General features: G+C 35.5%; 1 protein-coding gene across 9 annotated transcripts in view; it reads left to right on the forward strand.

Annotated features, from left to right (window-relative positions):
* LOC134527198 (importin-11-like) overlaps positions 1–23,445 on the forward strand; it is a 423,976-nt gene that overhangs the window by 251,299 nt on the left and 149,232 nt on the right. For all 9 annotated transcript variants that reach the window (XM_063359649.1, XM_063359652.1, XM_063359648.1 and 6 more), the window contains one exon: positions 16,846–17,078. In XM_063359649.1, the coding sequence (XP_063215719.1) occupies positions 16,846–17,078 (233 nt within the window). The remainder of the gene's footprint in view (positions 1–16,845; positions 17,079–23,445) is intronic.

Below are 23,445 nucleotides of genomic sequence, written 5' to 3' on the forward strand. Positions count from 1 at the left end.
ACCTCGCTCTATCTCAACTTATCTCTCCATCTCTATCTCACTCTATATATGTATATATCACTATATATATCACTCTATCTCTGTCTCTATTTTATATTTAAATAAATTTTCTCATGCGTGCGCACTTAGACAACAAAAACAGACAAAGTGCCGCTATATAATATGAAATAAATTAGTAGGATTTTTTAGTTATCATTGTAAATATCGAAATGTTTCTTAATCTGTTCATTTCATTTAGAGCTTCGATATTGACTGGTCGTTTGTAAATCACTATTGTGCAGTCTAATTCATCAATAAGTAGACCTTCTTACGAATTTACTCTACTTAGGGCCACATATGGCTTGACCAGCAAGAGCTTTGAACCTTAGTACACGACGGCGTGTTCGACAGTGCTACCTTGCATTTTGTGTACGGCGCAAGCCCAGCATAATATAATTCATATTTGCGTTCTGCAGTGCCGTGACTAAAATTTATCGGGAATTGCACAGATTTAGGTTGAATAATGTGAACATCCAAACTAACTTGTGAATATGGGGGCTTCCGCGGTTATGAAATTTGATTCTCCACCAGAAATCTTTAATACGACCATTTAAAATTCATTTAAAAATCCTGAAAATACTTTTTTTAGGTATTTAAATCAACAATGTTTGAAACCAAAAAGCATAACGATTTCTGCCCAGGTTATGGAGATTTAGAGGAAGATTTTAAGGAAATTGCAAAGACAGTTTTCGCCCCTGTTCACTCCCTTAATTTTAGAATTTCCAAAATACTTTACCATTTTTTTAGGTATTTTAATTTAGCAATTTTTTTACCCAAACAGCAGTACCATATATGCACAGGTTAGGGAGTTAAAAATAAAATGGTGTAAACATTTTTTCAACCCTGTTCACCTCCTGGAGAAAATAAAGCATGCTATATCGTCATACCCGCTGCGAAATTTACTCTTGGTCTGACGATTTCTATGATATAAGCTGTTATGGGAGCAGCTACAGTAATCCACGCAGCAGCTTTTACGAAAACCTGGTACCGTGGAGTATGTGTGTGTTTATATATTTTATACACATAAATAGAGAGCTTAGAGCTTAGTTTATCGGCGAGTACACTTCATTTTGTATGTTATAATTACTGGACATAATCCTGCATTAAGACGCTTTCACATAGACTTGATTTCTTTAAACTTTGTTCTATTTCATTAAATTTACATGGCATCGCCCATTTTCACATTTTTGGGTGCAAAAACGTAAGTTACAACTATGGTGAGTAGGCCTTCTGCGTTACACAGTTTAAACCTCACTATAGCCAAGAAAAATGCAAAACTACTTCCACAAACCCGCAAGAACATAGACAAGTTGTCACGGCAATCTATATAAAAGCTCTCTACTATCCCTCACCGAATGTCGACGACAAAGCTGTCGTGTGCCTGTGTGCACATCTACGGCTGTACAAGTCGCTGTACTGCCCACTGGGTGTCCTCACGCCCCGTGGTCTTATTCTGTAATAGTACCTAGCAAAAAGTTGCATTATAATTTTATTTACTTTGCATTTCCTTCACATATAGCTTTATGATCTCTTGGGCGATTGTATAAGTGTTGATTATGTTTCTTATGGTAGACATCAGTCAGCAGATAACTATAATGCTTAAATAAAATATTACAAGGAAACTAAAATGGTTCGTTTTGTCGTACACCATAAGATGAATATTAATTTGTACAGACATACATTGATTGCATTTTGTGTGTAAAAGGGTTTTATCTGCACCGATCATTCAACAATTGGGGACAATTCAAAATTGTCTTGGAATAAAATAAAGAGTATAAACTGCCCATTAGGATTTTACGAACTCATTGCGTAAAAGAAAAAACCTGAAAGGTGGCTTTTCCGATGGGGCACAATTCAGGGTTTTCTTTTGCTTAAAACAAGGCGAACAGCCAACTCTGGAAAGGCAGCCCATCAGGATTTTATGAACTGTATGCGTACAAGAAAAAAACCTAAAAGGCGGCCTTTCCGATGGGGCACAATTCAGGATTTTCTTTCGCTTAAAACAAGGCGAACAGCCAACTCTGGAAAGGCAGCCCATCAGGATTTTACGGACTGTATGCGTACAAGGAAAAAACCTGAAAGGCGGCCTTTCCGATGGGGCACAATTCAGGGTTTTCTTTCGCTTAAAACAAGGCGAACAGCCAACTCTGGAAAGGCAGCCCATCAGGATTTTACGGACTGTATGCGTACAAGGAAAAAACCTGAAAGGCGGCCTTTCCGATGGGGCACAATTCAGGGTTTTCTTTCGCTTAAAACAAGGCGAACAGCCAACTCTGGAAAGGCAGCCCATCAGGATTTTACGGACTGTATGCGTACATGGAAAAAACCTGAAAGGCGGCCTTTTTGATGGGGCACAATTCAGGGTTTTCTTTCGCTTAAAACAAAGCGAACAGCCAACTCTGGAAAGGCAGCCTATCAGGATTTAAATAATTGTGTGTGTGCTTGAAAAAATCTGAAAGGCGCCCTTTCCAATGGGGCGCAATTCAGCGTCCCCCAAAATATTAGGTAAGTTAATAACTGAATCTCTGCCTTCATCGACTGTCGAGACCTCACTATTGAGGAGCCGTAAAACTCTCTCAACCTAACCAACTATTTAGTTGCTCCGATATCATCGCTAGGTATTTAAGATACATAAAATAAAATTTATAATTTGAACGTATAAACTGAATAATGTCTAACTTGAAGGAAATAATCGTGTGAATACCTGAAACAATAACTACTTAAGCATTTGTATCAGCAACAAAACCAGTTGTTTTTACGTGCATTCATTTTTATCTGCAGCTGTCTGTGGTAGGCAGAGTAGTAAAATGGCATTTTTGTACTGTATCGTAAAAGTACTTGTCGGCCGCGTCTGTTGTACTATAAGCAGTAGGTTGTAGGCAGGCTTTGATCTGTACTCGCCCTGAAACTGAATACAGATTTAAAGACGTGATTGACCATTAGATACAATTAAATGTAATTAACCAAACTACCTATTTTAATATTTATTTTCCCAATAAACTCACACAGATATCCTATCAATTTTGTTGGAAATGTGTAGACTATTGAGTGTACCTTGACAGGAATCTACTTCTCAAAAGTTAGTTAAGTTCTTTTGCGGTAAGAATATTTTAGTGTTCGTCATTGTATTTAATGACAAAACATATCAAATTAAGTCATTTCAGTAGGTAGCAAAACATTTGACGTTTACACGGAATCTGAAGTCACGAACTGCAAACCATTTGATAAATAAGTTAGTAATAATGATCACTCATATTGTAAACATGATTGCAAATGCAGTGTATCTCAAGCATAGGATCGTAGAAATGATGCTTGGCAAGTTCTTCAGAGGTTTAGCGAGCTGTTTGAGATAGGTAAAATACTGTTTCATTCATAATAAGAAACAGTACTTTACATAACAATACCAGTGTAATTATACACTGTTAATTGTTATGATTAGTGCTCTTTTCAGCTAATTATAATATTTAATCATGGGAATTGTTTGCAGTCTAGCAAACCTTTATACCTCTATAAAACAATTTTCAGACAAACAAATAAAAGTAACAAAAAAACTATCTCAATGTAACAACTAAATATTTTATTTGGAATTTTACATATTAAAACTCAACTGCCTGCAATTTTGTTGACAGAAACGAAATCATTGTTAACATTAATTCTCACAGCATATCTCAGTTCCTACTCTGTATTTTAAGATTCGTTGGTGTCGTGTTAAAACCGAAAATAATTTAACTTATACTTTTAATGACAATGAACCTAAAAGAATTCAACAGAATGCTTCATTGTGTTCAGTTCTCAAAGAAAGTAAAGGAACACTGTAATAAACTCAATACAAATACATTCAAGGCGAAGATATTACACTTGTACAGTTTTCGAGAAAACTTTAAAACGCAAACAATAGCCTATATTGTAAATTTTATTTTAGTGTGTTCTTTCAAATCAGATTTTTCATAGTAGCAAATTTTTAAATGTCGATAACTGTAACTATGTCAATGTAGGGTTAGGCCTAAATGATATAGGCTAATTTGTAAATTGACAAATTTTGAATTCATCATACATTTTTCATTCAATAATCAGTTAAAATCACGGTTTAATCTCATGAAAGAATAGAACAATTTAGTAAAACTAATTAGGAACAACATGACCAACAATAAATTTTCAATACTGTCTGCTATGAAATACCCCCAAAAAAATGTGATATTTGATCATTGCCTTAAAAAAATATTTCAACTCGTGGTTACAAAATTCTGTTATATTAAATAATTAATGATTTTTCGTTTATACTATTATTTTTACTTGTGGAACCACTTTTCTGTAGTGGTACTACTGCCGCTATGCTAAATACACAGATAGCGTGTAGTATTGCTAAGTAACAACAATATATACTTGTCATTTAGATGTTGAAGTTTAAATAATAAATAATTATCTATGAATGGTTATGGCTCTGGAAAATAAATATATTCTTTAATTAATTTTTAAAAATTCAAATATGGGCGCCACCCTTATGCACTACGTAAATTACTTAATAGTTTAGAGATCATGTAGTATTACACACAAGGGAAATATTAAATATTTTCTCACTATAAAACAACTTCGCAAGACATGGGAATAAACAACAAATCCATTAGAATTATGAAGGACACATACACATGCACTGCAAAATAACAACATAAAAACATACGATTAATATAAATATTCTTTAATCAAATAAAAGTATGTTTTGTTTCTAATCAATCCAGTGGTATGTTATTTTATATTTGATAAAATTACAGGAGTTAGGTTGCACACATGGTAACATGAAACAAAAGTTCATATGGTCCAAAATAAAAAATGTTTGTTGCAAATCTCGATTTATAATAAATTATTTACGTGAGAAAATAATATTTATTTAAAATGTTCGTTATTAAAATTAGTTTTTATTTTCCGCGGCTGAACTCATTGAATATTTGCGGTAGAGCATCTCGAGACATCTGTCTCAGTTCACCTCTGGGTGATTGAACAAAAGTCAAGTATGTAAAACAGGATGCGTGATTGTTTTAATAAAAAATGTTTATCTCCATATGATTTTATAATAGCTCAACACTGAAACGTAATATTTGAAAGTCCGTCGGCAAAATCACGATGTAGGTAGGTAGAAATCATTCAAATTAGCATGGCATCATGAGTCGCTGGTTACTCACGGTAAAACACACCTCAGTACACGTCATTTATGACGTGCCCTAGTTAAATAACATATACTTAAGATGTAAACGACGTTTCAAAACATCCTGATCGTCGGATGACCTATCCAGCTATTCATCTTCATTAGTTTTTAAGGGAATTTCAACCCGGCCTATGCAGCCATCATCGCCGTTAATTTCAGACTCTTTTTAACTAACTGTTAATTCTGTAGTGACGCTTATCTTAAGTAACCACGTCGCTGATTGGCTAAATCACTAAGATTGTTGACTTAATTACACGTTCAAAATCACTCACAGACAATTAACAAAACAAATTAATACATCACAATTCCTTAAATTTAAAATAGGATTTTACAACAATGGAAATTCTCTTATGTAATTATTAAATAAAAAGTTCAATTTGCCGTTTTTAGGTCCAATGTTCCCTAGAGGGGTCTTGTTAATTGAGCTTCGGCGTCACTTATATTACACCATAGAGAATGGTAGTTGCAGATACGTCCAAAGACGTGAACACAGAACAAAAACATAAAATGTCAATAAATAATAATAATAATAATTAAAAAGTGTTATTTAAATAAAAGAAAACACTTTCTGTGCGTATGACAGTCATGTTTCAGCACAGTATGTTGCGGACGGTACAGAGAACTCGGCCGGGGTTCGAGGTTATTGTTGTGCACCGCGCCACGGGAGTATATTTGCAAGGATTTTGCGTTCTTACAAGTACGTATTATTTTAATTACTAGTGTAAATCAGTATATTTAAACAGTGTTGTATGAGTATTGTTTTAGCTGTGTAACTAAATATTTTTTGTTAGTATGATACTTTTCACGCTTTAGTTTGACATTGGTAATTATTTGTCATGAGTTATTATTTGATCAACTAAATCACACACCGTATTATAGTTATGAACCCACGAGCGTGTAAATATTTTGAGTCCAACAGAGAATATGCTAGTTAAAAGAAATTCAAACAAATATTGTGCGTGGAATATTATTAATTTCTATCATCTGAAACAATTATTTTCAATATGGCCTCGTGGCTGTGCGGTTAGAATGACTGACTTCCAATCTAAAGTTTGTCGGTTTTAATCCCGACAACTGCGAATTTTTTTCTTTTTGTACTTGTAAAAATAAATACGGTACATGCAACATTTCAAAAGTAATAAATATATTTGAATTAATTAATGCAAATAAAAGTAAATTTATTAATTAAATTGTAGATTTCATTTCACTCCTTTGTATCCATAAAAAATAGAGATAATTCAATAAAAAATAATTCATAAAAGTATGCAGAGGTAGATTTTATCATACAAAAGATAGAAAAATAAAAAAAAATTTCTTCCTCAAAGAATATAATATTTTTAATGCCTAAATGGTTGGTTGCAAAAACCTATTACGGCTCAGTCTCAGGCCGAATATGATATTTACTTTTCTTCTGGATCAATAATTTCATCGATGTTTTGTTATGACGTCACGTTAAACTATCGTCCGTAAACCTACTTTACAGACAACCAATTTTTTTCTAAATATTACACGTCCTTTCCGAAACATTAGAAAAATAATCTACATAAACCGTAATTTTTTCTTGGAGCATAAATTCAATTTGTATATTTAGTCATCATTTTAATACTTATTTACAGCAAATAATACAAACACTGGCAAACACTGGAGTACTGTATAAAGTAATTCAGTTTGCACGTTGCATTCATTTGAACACACATTTACAACATATAATTGAATTATCACAAACATGATTTAAGTATACATAATATACTTTATCCTGTGAATTCTATTTCATTATATTCCACAAATATTAATAACCATATAAATATAATGCGAGTAAGCACTAGAGAAAGTTTATAAAGTGTTTTCATTCGTAAATTGAATTTAATGATTCTGAAAAAAATTAACAAATTAGTTGATCGATAAGTATGTGTACCTATATAAACATATACGTAACAGTAAGAAAGTATGCACACCTAAAAATAAAACTTTTAAATTATTACCTTTATTTATGAAAACCTGTCACTATGAAATATTACCATAATCACAAATATAGTTTTTTGTTTTGTTTTGTTTTACTGAACTCACTGCTGATCCTGTGATGATCCTGAAATTGCTGGGCACTGCTTCCCAGTATTCAGTATGTAATCAGGATTTCTTATTGGCATAGAACATGTGTATCTAGGGTCAATTATCTCTGTTAATAGACAATCCATGTAAAACTTAACAAATTTATCCTTCATTTCTTTCTGCCAGTAATTGTCGTCCTTTTTTATCCTTTGATAATACATACCCTTTCTAGTCCAGACAATGTATATGCAATAATTCCTTTTTGTAATGTGTAGCTGTCCCTGCACTTGAAAGAAATAATCATGGTTTTTGTTGAGTACAATTTTTCCATCTTGGCACTTAAATGATTTGATCTTTCCCTGAGCTATCGCATCTTCTGGATTAAGTCTGCTGAAGAAAATGGGCATTTAACTTCCACTTTACCATCATCATCTATGATACCGTCTGGAGTGGCTCCCCAAAATTCCAGTTGCTCGTCCACAGACTACATGGACGAATATATATTCCTAAAGAATTCTGCAAATCTTCTAGTGCTACTTTCTCGTTTTCTCTACCATGCATGATTGCTTCATTCCGTAGAGATGTTCCATACAGAATACTTTTCACAAGCAAGTCACATTTCATTTTTTTGCGGCGTTTACAAACTGACCCAAAATGTGAAGCAGTGAGTAGTTTTCTTTGTTCTTGCAACCACACTCCACTCCCACTTTGAGATAATGTAATTTTTTCTAAGTTTTTTCTTTGTTCATCACTTCTTCTCAGTGAACCAAGAAATAAAGAGCATTCTCTCTCTCTCTCTCTCTCTCTCTCTTTTTATTCATGAAGAAGTTCCATCTAAATTTCAAAAAGACTATCTTCCTTTTTCAGTGTACACTAACCTTCATTTAAAAAAAATATAATATTATAAAGATGACGAACATTCAGCATAAGGCCACGTAACATATTTTTGTGGTAGACATAACCTAACATTTTTAATAAGTAAAACTTTTTAATAGGACATAAAAAAAATGTCGAATGTGAATTAAGTTACCTATCTACATTACAAAACCCACTGACTGCAGTTGCTGTTTTCTTGGAAGAATGCTGCTCGTCAGAAGAAACTTTAGACATTTTTTGGGGTGGTTCTGGGTCATCTGGGTCGTCATTATCTTTTTTCCATTTGGAAAACTTAAACGACGTAAGCCTGCTCATCGCAAATCACCTCAAGAACAATAATATTATAAACGTAACGTAAGAAGTGTGGTTATAGAACTTTGCGTCAGAAAAAAGAAAACACGAGAAACAATTATGGCTGCTGCGACTACGCTAGTCAACTTAGTACCGTATTGTAAAATTTACTGGACTAGTACTTTTAATACACAAGATTAAATTCATATTTTCAGTACCTGACTGTTATAACCAAAAAGGCCAAAGAAAATAAATACATCCCAGTAATTTAAAATATGTAATTTACGTAATCATTTCCTACCGCATTTGTCTTGTGTTAACTTGACCACGTCAGTTTTGCCCAAATACGAGAGTTCTCGTACATACGCTTTAGTTTAACGTATGGGGTACGCAATATTTGGTGATTTTACAACACTTCTCGTACACGCACTATAGTTAAAGGTATAATATTCAAGACATTTGGCATTTGTACGATAGTTTATATTATGTAGTACGAGAAATGCATACAAAATTCTCTACAGTAAACAAAAAACAAAGCGCGCCTATATGAAAAAATGCTATGCGAGTTATGTTTCGATTAATAAGAAATTTTTTTCATTTTGTCTGCGCTTGAAATTGTTGATGCGACGATTGTGAAGTCGTAATATTACAAGTAATGGAATTTTGTGTGTTTTGTGGATGGTCTCAAATGGGGGGTAGAAAATTAGAAAAACGTAATTTCTTTTAAATGAACGTTCGGTTTTTCGAATATATTTTAAGAGGTTTCGAACCGAACTGAACGTAAGGGTTCGGTTTGGTTCGGTTCGAAATTTTTGAACTTCGCCCAGCACTACTATTTCCTCTACAAAAGTTGATTCTTTTCCTTCCAGTGTATTTGGAAATGAAAGAATTGTACTGTTCAGCAGCATTGTTGTCCATGCAGTATAGCAAACTACGAGTTTTCCTGGCAAGGTGTTTTGCTGCCAACATAACTTTTTCAAACAGTCCAGTGCATATCAAATATTTGATAATGGACCTTTCTTCTGTTTTTGCAGCATCACAGAAATACCCTCGTTCTGCACAGTTACTATGGCTCCCAAATACATGATTTGGCCAATTCAGAATATCCTTTCTTAGCTCAGAAATGCTTAGCTCAATATCATCTGTCATAGTCTTATTCCTGTATTCTGCAGCCTTCTTCACTGCCATTCGAAGCCGCAAAATAGAATTTCCAATTTTCTTCCTAAGACTAATAGGATAACGGCCTCCATCACTTGTTGCTGCAATGTCTCTGAATTTATTACAATAATTCCTTAAAAGGTGGTTCGAGCACTCAATTTTGTCTACAGTCAATGATTTGTAAAGTCTTGCATCTAGAATATTTTTATATACATTGCTGTCTCCATCTGCAACAATTTTAGCGTATCTCACCGAATACATTTCCTCACTTGCAAGAAAACCTTCAAGAATGATAGCCGATTCCATGCTTGTTGATGTTTGGTGAACACCCCAGTTCTTACTACAAGCATGATCGGCAGCAGTTGCACCTTTCTTCTCTGCGCGATCGCAAATCGTTCAGTACTTGTTTTTCACCCCAATGAAGAGCACCTTCTTCGTGTAGTATCCAACATTAGCAGCCTACAAAAAAAGTTATAGTTGTCGATAAATATAACAAGAACAAACAACAAAAAAATATAAAGAAAAAGTTGTACGTTGCAAATTAACATTTCAATAATATTTGTACAGAAAACAGTTAAATAAAAAATAAAATAATGGCACATTGTAAACTTTCAATTCCTAATTTGAACAATTTATATACAGTCAGCGATATAATACTGCAATGCTAATGTCATGTAAATCAACGAGAGGTGCACAGGAAGTAATGAAATAACTGATGTGTAGTAAGATGTTAACTGCACCAAGAGACACATATAAGCATAAATATATATATAAGCACATACATATAAGCATATATATACAGGATATTTCTTAAATAGGGGGACAAAGTCGGCATGCGTGTTCATCACGAAAAAAAAATAATACGAAAACATATCTTGCATTTTTCACTTTTCATAAAATGTTTCTTTTTAATTGTTAATTTTTTCATTTATTACTAGGTGCCCAAGTTTTGTTAACGATCAAAAAGTAATGATAGGAATAGAATATGGCAATAAAAAGCTGCCTTCAACAGTAACACAAATGAGAAGAATTAGCTGGAGTAGGCTCAAGGTTTTATTTACAAGCAAACGTAGCAAAAATAATACTTCTAAGTGTGGACACGTGTATAAAAACAACTTAGCCATACTTGGAATTGTTATGAAAAACTTAAATAACCCTTACAATTGTATTTTTAATGTTTTATACTTTCCCACTGAATAAATAAAACCGTAGTCTAATTACTGGCAAAGTGGTTCACAATGCAACCCAAACAGTTGTTATTCTTAAATTTTACTGTGCCATAACACATGAAGGCATTGAAGTGTGTAGTACTAAAACTTATTTCACAATTATTGTGAAAATCTGAAATTTGTTACAATAAATACTCGTGCAAAAAATTAGGATATTGTGCAATTCTCCATGGAAGTTGAAAGCAATCTGTAATAGTACTGAAGCCAAGGAAGGAGTTCGTAAAAAAAAGTTGAGGTAATGAAAAGTTAGTATAACTTATTTTAATAAACTTACCACACCAGACAATGAGTTGTACTGATGTTTGTTCGTCCGTTTAGCCCAGCTGCCATCGGCTGTAACAGTAAGTAATGGAGTTCCGTCAGCTGCTACATGGTCTCTCTTTATTGCCTCTTCAGGTTCAAGACGCGCTGCCTTTTCCATTTCAGTGCTTGCAGTTATTTTTCCCAGTTCTTACTGAGTCTATCGTGGTACCTTTTAAATGTATTAACAGACATAGCCGGGATGTCAAGAGTGGACGTAATTTCTTGTAGTTGCGCATGTCCTCCCCCTGTGCTCAAAGTACCAGACACTGCTGCTACATTAACGTCCATATAATTAAGTTTACCAATAGGGTCCAACCACACGAAAGATTCCAAGCTGCACATCATGCACTTGAAAGTGATCTTCAAATTCAACCCTTTTCTCACTTCACGGACAGGAACCATGTCTTTGAATGAAAAATGGAAATGTTCATGGTCATCAGTCGCTTGAATTTGCTTAAGAAATGAGTTGATATCAACAATTCTCCTTCCCTGAAGCATGAAATTGGACTCAACGTTACTAGGGTCACTTTCTTGTCTGTCTGTAGTTTTCTGAAAATTCGTTTGATATAATGTAATCATATTTCTTCTCATAAGAACACGATTCTTTTCTGTGAACAGCACACAATAACAATTTATTAGCTTTACATGTTATGTGACTACAGAAAAAATTTAAGCAATCTGAAGTTTAAGTTGAATTGTATATTGGATGTGTCAGTTTTCCTGCCATTTAATGCATATTACCTTCATTGCAAAACTTCTTAGCTAAAACATGGCATAGGGAATGAAGATGTGATTTGTTACAATATACATTGATGGAATGTTTGTGTTTTTCTACCATGCAGAACAGTTTTAATTATATTACTATTAATTTGCGAGTCTCGAACACTGTAACAATAGCAGCAGACAAGAGTATGTAATGTTACAAACACCATTAAATGTATTATAAGCTCTGTTGAAGTCAATATTCCAAAACCCATTTTCAAACTTAGACTACAACAAATTATTTATAAATAGGTACAAGAATACAACTGGACCTAATCCTAAAAACCTAGTCTTACATATTATGTACCATTAAAACCTTCAATCATTATCAGATGTATTAAATATGGGTTTGTTTTAGAGAGACTACTGTACTATAGCCAGGAATATTTAAATATAACCAAATGTGTGCTATTTATGGTGTATTTGAACGAAGAAGGGCCTTATTTTGTAACGTTGCAATTTTTTTCATATAATAAAACATTACCATTTAAAATTTTGAAATTTTAAAAATGTTACAAATTACAATATGGAAAGTAATACGTAAGGTACAGTATTAGAAATTAAAGGCTCTCTCCATTCAAATACACCACAAACTGTATACGTATCTAAATAATATTTATTATTTTTTTATTCTGCATTTATTTACAATCAATAGAGCACTCAATTATTTTACATGCATTATGTTAACTAGTACGAAACCTAAGCTGGTGATATAGTAATAGTTCAATTTCAATTGCAACAAAAGAATTGTACATGCAGTGCAAACCATTGTAACGGAAATTCACCGAGAGAGATAATTAATTGAATTAATATTTTTTCTAGTAAAAAGCACTAATGTTTAAATAGTGTTTTATTAATAATTCGACAATATAAAAGAGCATATCATAATAAATATAAAAGTCATGTTGCAAAATTGGTAACCTGCCAAGCTGTCCATTTTAGATTACAAATAACAGATATGCATTTCTATTGTGGAGCATATTTCGTCTTTTACCGAGTCATAGTGTAAATTTTTTTTCCCCCTTTGTAGATTGTTTATGCAGCTACACTTCAGTCGTTAACATTTTGTAATTTTTTGTTGTGTATGTCGACTATACCAATATAAAATCCAAAAATGCTCACACTTTGTTTCACAATTTTACCATTGTTAGAATTAAAAAATATATTCTCATCCTGTACTTACTTTATACCATCATAAATTATGACATGGCTAACAAACAATAAATTATTGCTCACAAATCCGATTTTGTTGTCATTTAAATTTTAAAATTATATTGTTCTAATTAACCCTACGTTCATTTGCTTCAAACGGCTAATTTGACTATACAACACTTAACTTGATTACCACGACTTTTGTACAAGATTTCCAGTTGGGCTAAGGTACTTATACACAGCGGATTACAAAAGAAACTGAACAGCAGTATTTTTTAAAATATGTTTATTGTAAGACAGTCTTGTTTAGCGGAAAAAAATATAGTTAGTATTTACATTTAAACGTTTCTCTCAGTGTTGCTATTTATTTAATAGGTTGTTATTTCTTGCAAAAGTTAGTATGGTATAATTACATTATATGTTGATCATTTAAATATTTCGGCAGCTGCACACAACCGATGTGGACAAAATTATGTGTGTGCGGAGTAGCCACATTATGCAAGAGCGGGGAAAATGGAAAATAACCGATAATCGTAAATAGGAAAAATTATTCTAGTAGTGAACCTTCCGCGCCGAGAATCTAAACCCGATTGCCTTCGTGGAAGACGAATGCTCTCACAGATTGACTTTAAGGTGGTGGCAGTGGCGTAACGAGTGGGGAGGCCCAGAGTAGTCTAAAACTTACATCAGCATTTTGGTTTTACTGGCTACGCATAAAAAAGTTAATTAGTTTTACATCACACAAAATCTAACTAAAAATTGCCTTGTTATTTGCGCAGTTGTCTTGTTCTTCATTGAGTTCATTCGTCTCCGACGCTGGAGAGTATTTAGACAAATTAACGTAAGTAGTTCGGATTTCCACGAGTTCGTTTGTTTTCACAGCAGTACATTTGGGTCTACCATGAGCTGTGTTTGTTTCATCTGACAACCTGAAAAATTGGAATAGCGATTACATTTTTGCCGCTTATAAAACTTGATACTTGCACGTTTATTTTACGTAACCGTATTATAGCTAACCTTCGTCTCTTGCAAGAATCCAGTAAATTTTTATTTGGCCTACGTTTTTTCCGTTTTGTTGACAGTTTCAATATCCAACGACTATAAACTGTGGTATTCCCTTTTAGAGATTCAGACATTTTGTTTTCCTTCTATTCTCATTACCCGCACACTCAGTAGTGAAAAACAAAGCACAGAATAGGATAGCTGACGAAAACTCTGTATGATCAAAATGAAACGGGCGCTTTGTGAATCACGAATCTAGTAAAGGTATGACAAGGTGAAGGTATAGTTTCCCTTTGAGCGGTTCCAGGAACGCGAATAACATACCGGCCAATTTATTACCCCCACAGAGCGCAGGAGGAGAATGAGCTTGCCGGTGGTGGGGGAAGCATCTTTAGAATGCGCTCTCTTCCGATAAAACCTGCAACTAAAAGTTAAATTTTACGTACCTGTTTGTATCTAAATGGTTACTTAAACACATGCAATCACGTATATATTTTAAAAAGTTATTTGAATTCCAATTAAGCTATGGTATCGAAAATCGAATTTTCCCTACTTGAAAATTTAACAAGTTTGATATTTTTTTATTATTTCTCTAATTGTGTAACATTAAAAATTCGACAATAGCTTTATTTTCCCCATCATTGTCTTTGATAGGAAAAAATCCTGTTTTAATAGGATATTCCAACTTTGAGCTATAAGTCACGAAAGTCGTAAGATTTCTCCATATAAAATCCGTACGGATGTCCCACCTTAAGGTTGCACTGTTCATGTGACAGGCCAGTGGACTTGAATGAGCTGTCTCAGGAGCATTACATAGTGAGGGATTGTACTGAAAGGCACACTGTACCTGCGACAGCTAGTGAAGGGGAGTGAAGCTTTCTCAAGAGTTTAACCCTGTGTGTGGTTTGTACTAAATGGTGCACTGTGCTTAAGACAGTCCAGTGAACCGTAGTAAAGCTGTCTCAGGAGCTAAACACATAAAGGGGTTGGGATTTTTTTGAAAAGCACACTATGCTTGCACCATGCTAGTTTACTGGAATGAAGCTGTCTCAGTAGCTGCACACAGTGAGTGCTTTGTACTAAATGGTGCACTGTGCTTAAGACAGGACTAAAGCTGTCTCAGGCACTGTACTCGGTTATGAGTTGTACTAAAAGTGCACTGTGCTTGTGACAGGCCATTGGATGGGATTGAAGCTGTCTCAGGGTCTGTACACAGTGAGGGGTAGTACTGAAAGGCAGAGACTATGCTTGCTTGCAACAGATGATTGGGAGTGAAGCTCTTTCAGAAACTGTATGCATTAGGGTTTATACTGAAAGGTGCTGCGCTTGTGACTGGTAAAAAGTCATGAGAAAAGGTGTGTTAGGAGCTGCATTCAGTGTAGGGTTGTACTGAAAGGCATACTTTGCTTGCAACAGGCCTAATGGACAGGGGTGAAGTTGTTTCAAAAGCTGTATGCAGTGAGTGGTTGTACTTATGCATGCACGAGGCTTGCAACAGACAAGAGGATGGAAGGGAAGCTGTCTCAGTAGTTGTATGAAGTGAGAGTTTGTACTGAAAAGGTCACTGTTTGTGACAGGTTAGTAGATTGGAATGAAGCTGACTAAAATTTGTACTAAAATTTGCACAGTGCTCATAACAGACACGTGGATAGGAGTAAATATGTTCCAGGAGCTGTACACAGAATGGGGTTGTACTATAATAGGTTGTACTGAAATGTGCATGGTGCTTACAACAGACAATAGGCGGGAGTGAAGTTTCTTAGGAACTGCACGCAATTAAGTGGTTGTACTGAATACTGAAAAGAGTAATGTGCTTGCGACAGACAAGTGGACAGGAACAAAGTTGTCTTAGAAGCTGTATGCAGGGAGGGGTTGTGCTGTCAGGTGCACAGAGTGTGCAAGTGGAAGGGAGTGATGCTGTCTGAGACAAGTGGACAGGAACAAAGTTGTCTTAGCATCTGTATGCAGGGAGGGGTTGTGCTGTCAGGTGCACAAAGTGTGCAAGTGGAAGGTCGTGATGCTGTCTCAGGAGCTGTATGCAGTGAGAGGTTGTACTGAAAGGTGCACTGTGCTTGCGACAGACAAGTGAACAAGAATGAAGCTGACTGAGGAGCTGTACACAGTGAGGAATTGTACTAAAATGCTAACATTTCTTGCGTAAGACTAGTGGATGGGAGTGTTGCTGTTTCAGGAGCAGTGAGGGGTTCTACTGAAAGGTGCAATGTGCTTGCAACAGACAAAAGGATGGGAATGATGCTGTCTCAGGAGCTGTACACAGTGTGGGGTTGTACTAAAATGTGCACGGTGCTTACTACAGACAAGTGGATAGGAGTAAATATGTCTCAGGAGCTGTACACAGTGAAAGGTTGTACTGAAAGGCGCACTGTGCTTGTGACAGGCCCGTGGACTGGAGTGAAGTTTATTCAGGAGCTGTATGCAGTGCGGTGTTGTACTTAAAGGCATATTGTGATTGCAAGAGGCCAATGTACATGAGTTAAAATATCTCAGGAGGTGTACGCAGTGTGAGGTTATACTGAAAGCACACTGTGTTTGCAACAGTACACTGAACAGGTTTTGAAGATGTGAGGGGTTGTAGTGAATGGCACACTGTGCTTTAGATGGGCCAGTGGACAGGAGTGAAGCTTACTCGGGAGCTGTACCCTGTGAGAAGTTGTACTGAAGAGCACACTGTGCTTGCAACAGTCAAGTAGACTAGAGTGAAGCTGTGTCAGGAATTGTATGCAGGGAGGGGCTGTACTAAAAGGCTTACTGTGTTTGTAACAGGCCAGTGGACAGGAGTGAAGCTGTCACAGGAATTGCGTCCTGCACTATACGCTGCAATGCTTCCCCTACTGGGGCGCGGGGAGGACATGGCGGTGCGTCTAACTGCCTCCAGTACCCTCAAGCTTGCCATCGATGACTTTGAGTTCAACACAGACCAGTTCCTGCCATTCCTTGAGACAGCATTCTCCTTGCTGTTCGCCTTACTGCAGGAGGCCCAGGAGTGCGACACCAAGGTACCTGTCAGCTTCTTGCCACATTGTGTGGTTAAGCTTCCATTATAATTTTATTAGCTTTCATGCCATAATTTTTTTAGTTAATATTAGATAGTGACTTTTGTTATAGCACAAGATTACTCTCTAAGATATTTACAATGGCTATAACATAGTGTCTGAAAACTGTACTTTTGCAGTTGTAGTCATCCCCAAAAAGTAAATAAAATTTAATGCCATTTATATTACAGTTTTATGTATTTGTAACAGCTAGTTACTATTAACTTAAGGCATTCACATACCTGCCAACTTTTACGGATTGTCCGTAAGTTTTACGGATTTTAATACTATTTTACGGTTTTACGGACGTCTTTAATATCTTACGGATTTATTTATGCGTGGTGGTTTATTACCGTTCACTGTAACGGCCATGTATACCTGCCAACTTTTACTGTACCGGCCATGTTACCGACGCACCGACGGAAGGCGGAATGAAAACAAAACAAGAGATAGTTATTTGTATTTTGTATATGGTTTGGACTGAACGGCCTGCGGTTGTTTTCCACTTACCGCAACGAAAAAGTGCTTCCTTAAACGGAGGAACGGACCACAATAATTGTGACGTCAGCCTTACCTCCTTGGTCTTTTCCTTGTTCCTTATATTATGTTTAAAATGGCTGACTATTGTTCGTAGTTCCAATTTAGTGCTGCGCAACCGTTTTTTTCGTGTGTATTTGCGTGGTGGGAACCATGAGTAAGCCAGCCAACAAGAAATAGGTTCAGACTTACCGTGCTGCGTATAACAACGAATTCCCGTGTATTCTGAAATCGCAAAAAGGAGAAACTTTTGTGTTTTGCACAGTGTGCCGATGTGATTTTAGTATTGCTCATGGAGGTAGGTCCGACATAACTACACACGTTAAGTGTCCTAAGCATAGGAAAAACGTGCTTTCTGAGGAAGAAAATAAGAAGATTGATAGCTTTTTCACCAATACTGCACACACGGGGTTGGAAGTGACGAAAGCAGAATGTCTCTTTGTTTCGTTTTTGAATGAACATAATATTGCATTAAACGCAGCAGACCACGCTGGTGCATTATTTAGAAAGATGTTCCCGGACTCTGAAATAGCAAAGAAATTTGCTTGCGGTCGTACTAAAGCAACGTGTATCTTAAATGAAATGGCGTGTGATGTAACATCTGAAGTTGTGAAATGTTTGCAGGTTAGTGCATTTTCCATTGCCACAGATGGAAGTAATGATACAGATGAAAAGCTGTACCCGATTGTAGTTACGTTTTTTGATAATGATTAGAGTAGAATAGTTAGTAAGGTTCTCTCAGTGCCTAAGTTAATCGGTGATTCGACTGGCAAGAACATAGGCAATATGTTGCTTTCACAGCTGAAAATGAAAAATATACCTCTAAAAAATTGTGTCTCGTTTTGTTCTGACAATGCACCGAATATGGTCGGTTCTAAGAATGGTGTTGCAGCTTTGCTGAAGGAAAATCATGAAGAAATAATAGTTATTGGGTGTTCATGTCACCTAATAAACTTGGCAGCAGAGAAGGCTGTAGCAAGTTTGCCACTAAAAGTAGAGGACATCCTGATAGACATATTTTACTTTTTAGAGAAAAGTGCGAAACGAAAAGAGAGCCTGCAGAAATTTCAACAGTTGCACAATAAAGAAACAAAAAAAATTTTGAAGCATTGCTGTACGAGATGGCTATCACTTGGCAGAAGTTTGAAAAGATTGATGGATCAGTGGGAACCATTACTTAGTTTTTTTAAACAAGAGGTGTCTGCAGCAAAGAAATCAAGTAATGCCATTTCTCTGTCGTCATACAAGATCCCTAAAATTCAGAAACCTGCAGATGATCCTGTTCCATCAAAGGGAAGTGAAAAACATGGGAAGAGAGTATCCGACGTGGTTGCAGACACTGAGGCAAGTAGCAGTAAACGAATTGCATTGGATGATAGATATAGCAGTGCTCCAGTTTTGAAAAATCAGAATCTGTCTTTGAGCCGTGAGGAAAAATTATTTCTGTTTCTTTCCTCTAAACTGAATTTTACATTTTGTACGTTCCTTCTAAACACGATACCTATGTTTGACAAAGTAAATGTTTTACTTCAGTCTGCTTCACCACAAATACAAATTCTTCAAGAAATTCTCACCACATTACTGAGAGATCTATTATCAAGATTTGTAAAGCGAACAGTTGTGAAAAGTGGTAATATTCTTCTGCTTAAGTACCATTTGATTGAAAATCAAAGAGAAGATGATGAAGTAGTTGTTGGGAGTGAAACTTCAGCTTTAGTGTCTCAACTAGAAAAAAAAGAAAAAGTATTGTTTTTTGCATCAGTGCGGAAATATTTTGTTACTGCATGCGACTATATAGTAAATAAGTTTCCCCTCAAGAGTGAAGTTCTGAAACATGCAGAAGTGGCTCGACTAAATGAGTTTGAAATTGCAAAGTTCTCTTCTGTTAAGTTTTTTGTGGAAAAGTTTCCATTTATCCTTCCTTTGAAGGACAATGAAACAATAGATTCAGCCATGGATGAAGTCCAGCAACAATTTGTGGCACTTCAAGTTGATGACATTTCATCTCTTCTAGAAAAAGAAGGCACTGTTGATGTCAAGTGGGCTGAATTATCAAGAGTTCGTGGAGTAGATGGCTTCCTGAAGTATAACAGACTGTCAAAGATAATGCTATCAATTCTGTCAATCCCCCACAGTAATTCAGAATGTGAGCGCATTTTCAGTATGGTAAAAAAAAAACAGAACCCAATTTAGGTCCTCCATGTCATCTGAAACTTTGCAGTCTATTTCTGTGTTGAAATCTAGAAATTGTGTTTGTTATGAACAAAGGTTTACCTCAGATTTGTTAGGTAAAGCAAAGAAGGCAACTGCTGCACATTTAAAGTTTTAAAATTGCATCAAGGATGATAATCAGGAGATGACTGAAATATGTAACAAACATGTGATATAGCAAGATATGTCTTTATGTAATCTTGTTTAGTGAATACTATTGCTTTTGTTTTGTACTTGATCATTTTGCTTTTCATATACATGCTGTGTAAATTGGCACATTCTGGATAGGTTTAGTTTCCCAGTACATTTACAATATTGACTGTATTAGATTTTCATTCTAGGCCATCATTATGCCCTTTATGTCATTAGCAAATTAGCAGAATCCAAATGGAATAGAAAAATAGAAAATAATTGCACATAGAGCATGTAAAAAATTGCCGCATTTGATTTACGATACATTTTCCCAATTTAAAAGTTTTCTTGATGACCAAACTAAAAAGTTGGCAGGTATGCATTCATTTAAATTAAAGTTTTCCCATAACTAAGCTAAAGTTATAATATTTATTTATAGAAAATTGTTAAAGTCAAAAAAAATTGTTGAATTTGTGATAGAGTATTTCAGTTGTGAGGCATTCCTTCTAAATTACAGTATTTTTTTTTTTACTTATTTATTATTATTTATCTATTGTATAGCCATTTAGACTATAAAAAAAAATTCATTTTCAAACCAAAGAATACCATACAAAATTATTACTAACACATCTTTAGTGATATACATCTTAAATCTCATTACAATGTACACTAGAGTCCCGTTATAGCTAGATGTCACGGTTCCGGGTTTGATCCTTGCTATAACCGTGTCCTCGCTATAACCGAATTGGACAGATTTTGGCCCCCAAAACAAAAAAATTAACCGAAAATAGCATAAAAATTGTTTTTATACCTGTATAATTTGAAAATAACATGTTATATTAACAAAATCTTATTTTCTGTGAGCAGATGAGTGAATTCTCTTTAAAACGATACCCTACAAGTACAGATGCGATCACTGATTGTGTCAAAATAACCAGAAAACCCTACCACGCCATGTAAGAATAGCATCTCAGCCCATAATCGATTACTCGACTCGGCCCGCGGCCGACGCAGCATTGTCCGGCTATTGATTAGTCTGCCGCTGTAGCATTGTTCTGCGATTGATCACTTGGCCGCTGCAGCGACGCACGTACGCCTCAAATAGTTGCTGGAAAACTATACTTTTTCAATTAATGAAACCTGTAAACCTTATTAGAAAATAAATTTGGGATTAAACTCAAACCATCACCACCTACTTCCCGGACAGATATCTCAACAACTGAAAGAAACAAACGTTACAAGAAAACTGTCCTAGTGATTCGAAATAAGATACGGTAGGGCCTACTATTTGTCAGATAGTAAAATAAATAACGTGACGTGTTTGTAAACGTGTGACGATTAAAATAATTCCATACAAGTTTATAAATATTTGTGTATTATTAACGTGCTCAATTAGCAACAAGTATAAAGACGGCTCTGATATTTTTGGCCTAACGTAATTATGAACAATGTTATTATTCGTTAATGAAATGTTCCAACAAATTAATTAAGAGTATTTAGAAAAAAATGCACATTGTTATGTTTAATGGCTAGGGACCCGGGAAATTCCTGAAAATTGTTAAAACCATTTAAAATGTTAAAAATGTTAAATCCATTGTAAAAATAATTTAGAATGATTTTTTAATCAAGAAGTACTCGCAAATTTGTAAAAATTCGGTAGTACCCGCGAATGTTTTGGATCCATCACAGAATAAAAATTGGATGTTCTATTTAAAAATGTGGCGGCGGTTGCTTCTGCGATGTAGTGGTGCGCACGAAGCTCGTCCAGGCTGGTGGCAGCGGCGACGGCATGACGTCATATGGCTTACCTCTCCCTCCCCTGCAGGCATTCTTCAAGGCTCATTCCTCCAGAGAAACAGGCCCTCCTGTCTGTCTCTCTCTCTCTCTCTCCCTGCCTCCTTCCCCCTCTTTTCCAAATTCCAACATTTCCTTCCTTCATGCGACCTCAACACAACACCCATCTCCCCTCCCCCTCGTTTCGACACCGCTTGTGACAAAAGCCAGGCTGTATAGTCCATTCCCAGTAAAATAAATATTTTTAAGGCTAACGCGACAGCCATTTACAGTCAGTAAATACTGTAAAAGTTACTATGATACACTTTATTTATTAGCCACACAGCAGTACATATTTATGCTGGTAAATCACTGTATCTTTTAAATTTCTGGTTTGGAGAAATTTAGCAGGGTCTTAAAAATATTTATTTTACCGCAAATGAACTATACTCACCCTTCCTTCCTTCTCACATTTCCGGCGCGTGGCGCATAGCAACGGATATTAACTTATACAGCTGTGTTGCAAGCTTACTACAGTCAAACCTCATTATAACAAACCTGAAGGGACCATAATTTTAGCACTTTGTAATAACGAGGGTTGGTATCAACCAAACTATTGGGATATCATGTCAAAAAAAATTGATTGAACTTTAAATGCCTCTATTTACAACCATAAAGAAAATTATATACACTGTTGGTAGTATAAGCTGGCTTCACTACATTCATAACAATTTGTAAACACTGAAGAAAACAAACAATGCAACACTTAACAGAATAAATCATAATACAAACTTCAATTTCAGTTTTCATTCTCTCTCCATTGTCTACTTCTTCGATAATTTTAACTTTAACCTGCAATTATTAAGGTCGTTGCGTTTACGTTTCGCAGTCATATTACAAAACAACTCATACCCGAAATTGAGGTTAAGACACACGTGCGTGAACAATGGAAAATATCAGAATTTTTTTCCCCCCATAGATTGTATAAACTTCTACGTATGTACACTTCCGACGACTAATATTAATAAGGTGTATAGTACTTTCCTTTTTCGTTTTCCGTTTACAACGTGGCATCTTTTCTAGTTTAGTTACTATCATCGCCACTAGAGTTGAACCTTTCATCTTATTTTTTGACCATTTTGCGCTATAGGATACATACATATATCTTTGGAGAAACGTTTGTTTACATGACGGTTATGAAGACGTGATTTACTTTAGACTTCGGCGGTGAAATTCGTATTAACCGTTTACTTATACACGTTAACAGCTACTTGAGGGATCAAAACAACTTCGTAATTCATATTAACCGTATTTCGTATTAAAAGTACTGAATAACATAGGAAAGCCTACTTTATTTTCTGGGACTGTGAAAGTACTTCGCATAAACGGGAATTTCGTACTATGCGGATTCGTATTAATGAGGTTTGACTGTATAATGCTGGTCTGTGAAATGATAGACAACATTGTTCACTGTAATATTTACTGGGCACCATATCTCTGCGTGCACAGTCACACGCAGAGCCTACAAGAACACTGTCCCCTCGTGAGCTTTGCCGCTTCCGCTTCATGGCACCCCTCTGTCCGCTACCCTTCAAAACCGGTTTCAATCCTCCCCTGCCTGACCCTCTCCTGCCAGTACAGTCTGTCCATCACCATTATTGATACAAACATCAAACAT

Source organism: Bacillus rossius, chromosome 1 (genome assembly GCF_032445375.1).
Source record: "Bacillus rossius redtenbacheri isolate Brsri chromosome 1, Brsri_v3, whole genome shotgun sequence".
Taxonomy (NCBI): domain Eukaryota; kingdom Metazoa; phylum Arthropoda; class Insecta; order Phasmatodea; family Bacillidae; genus Bacillus; species Bacillus rossius.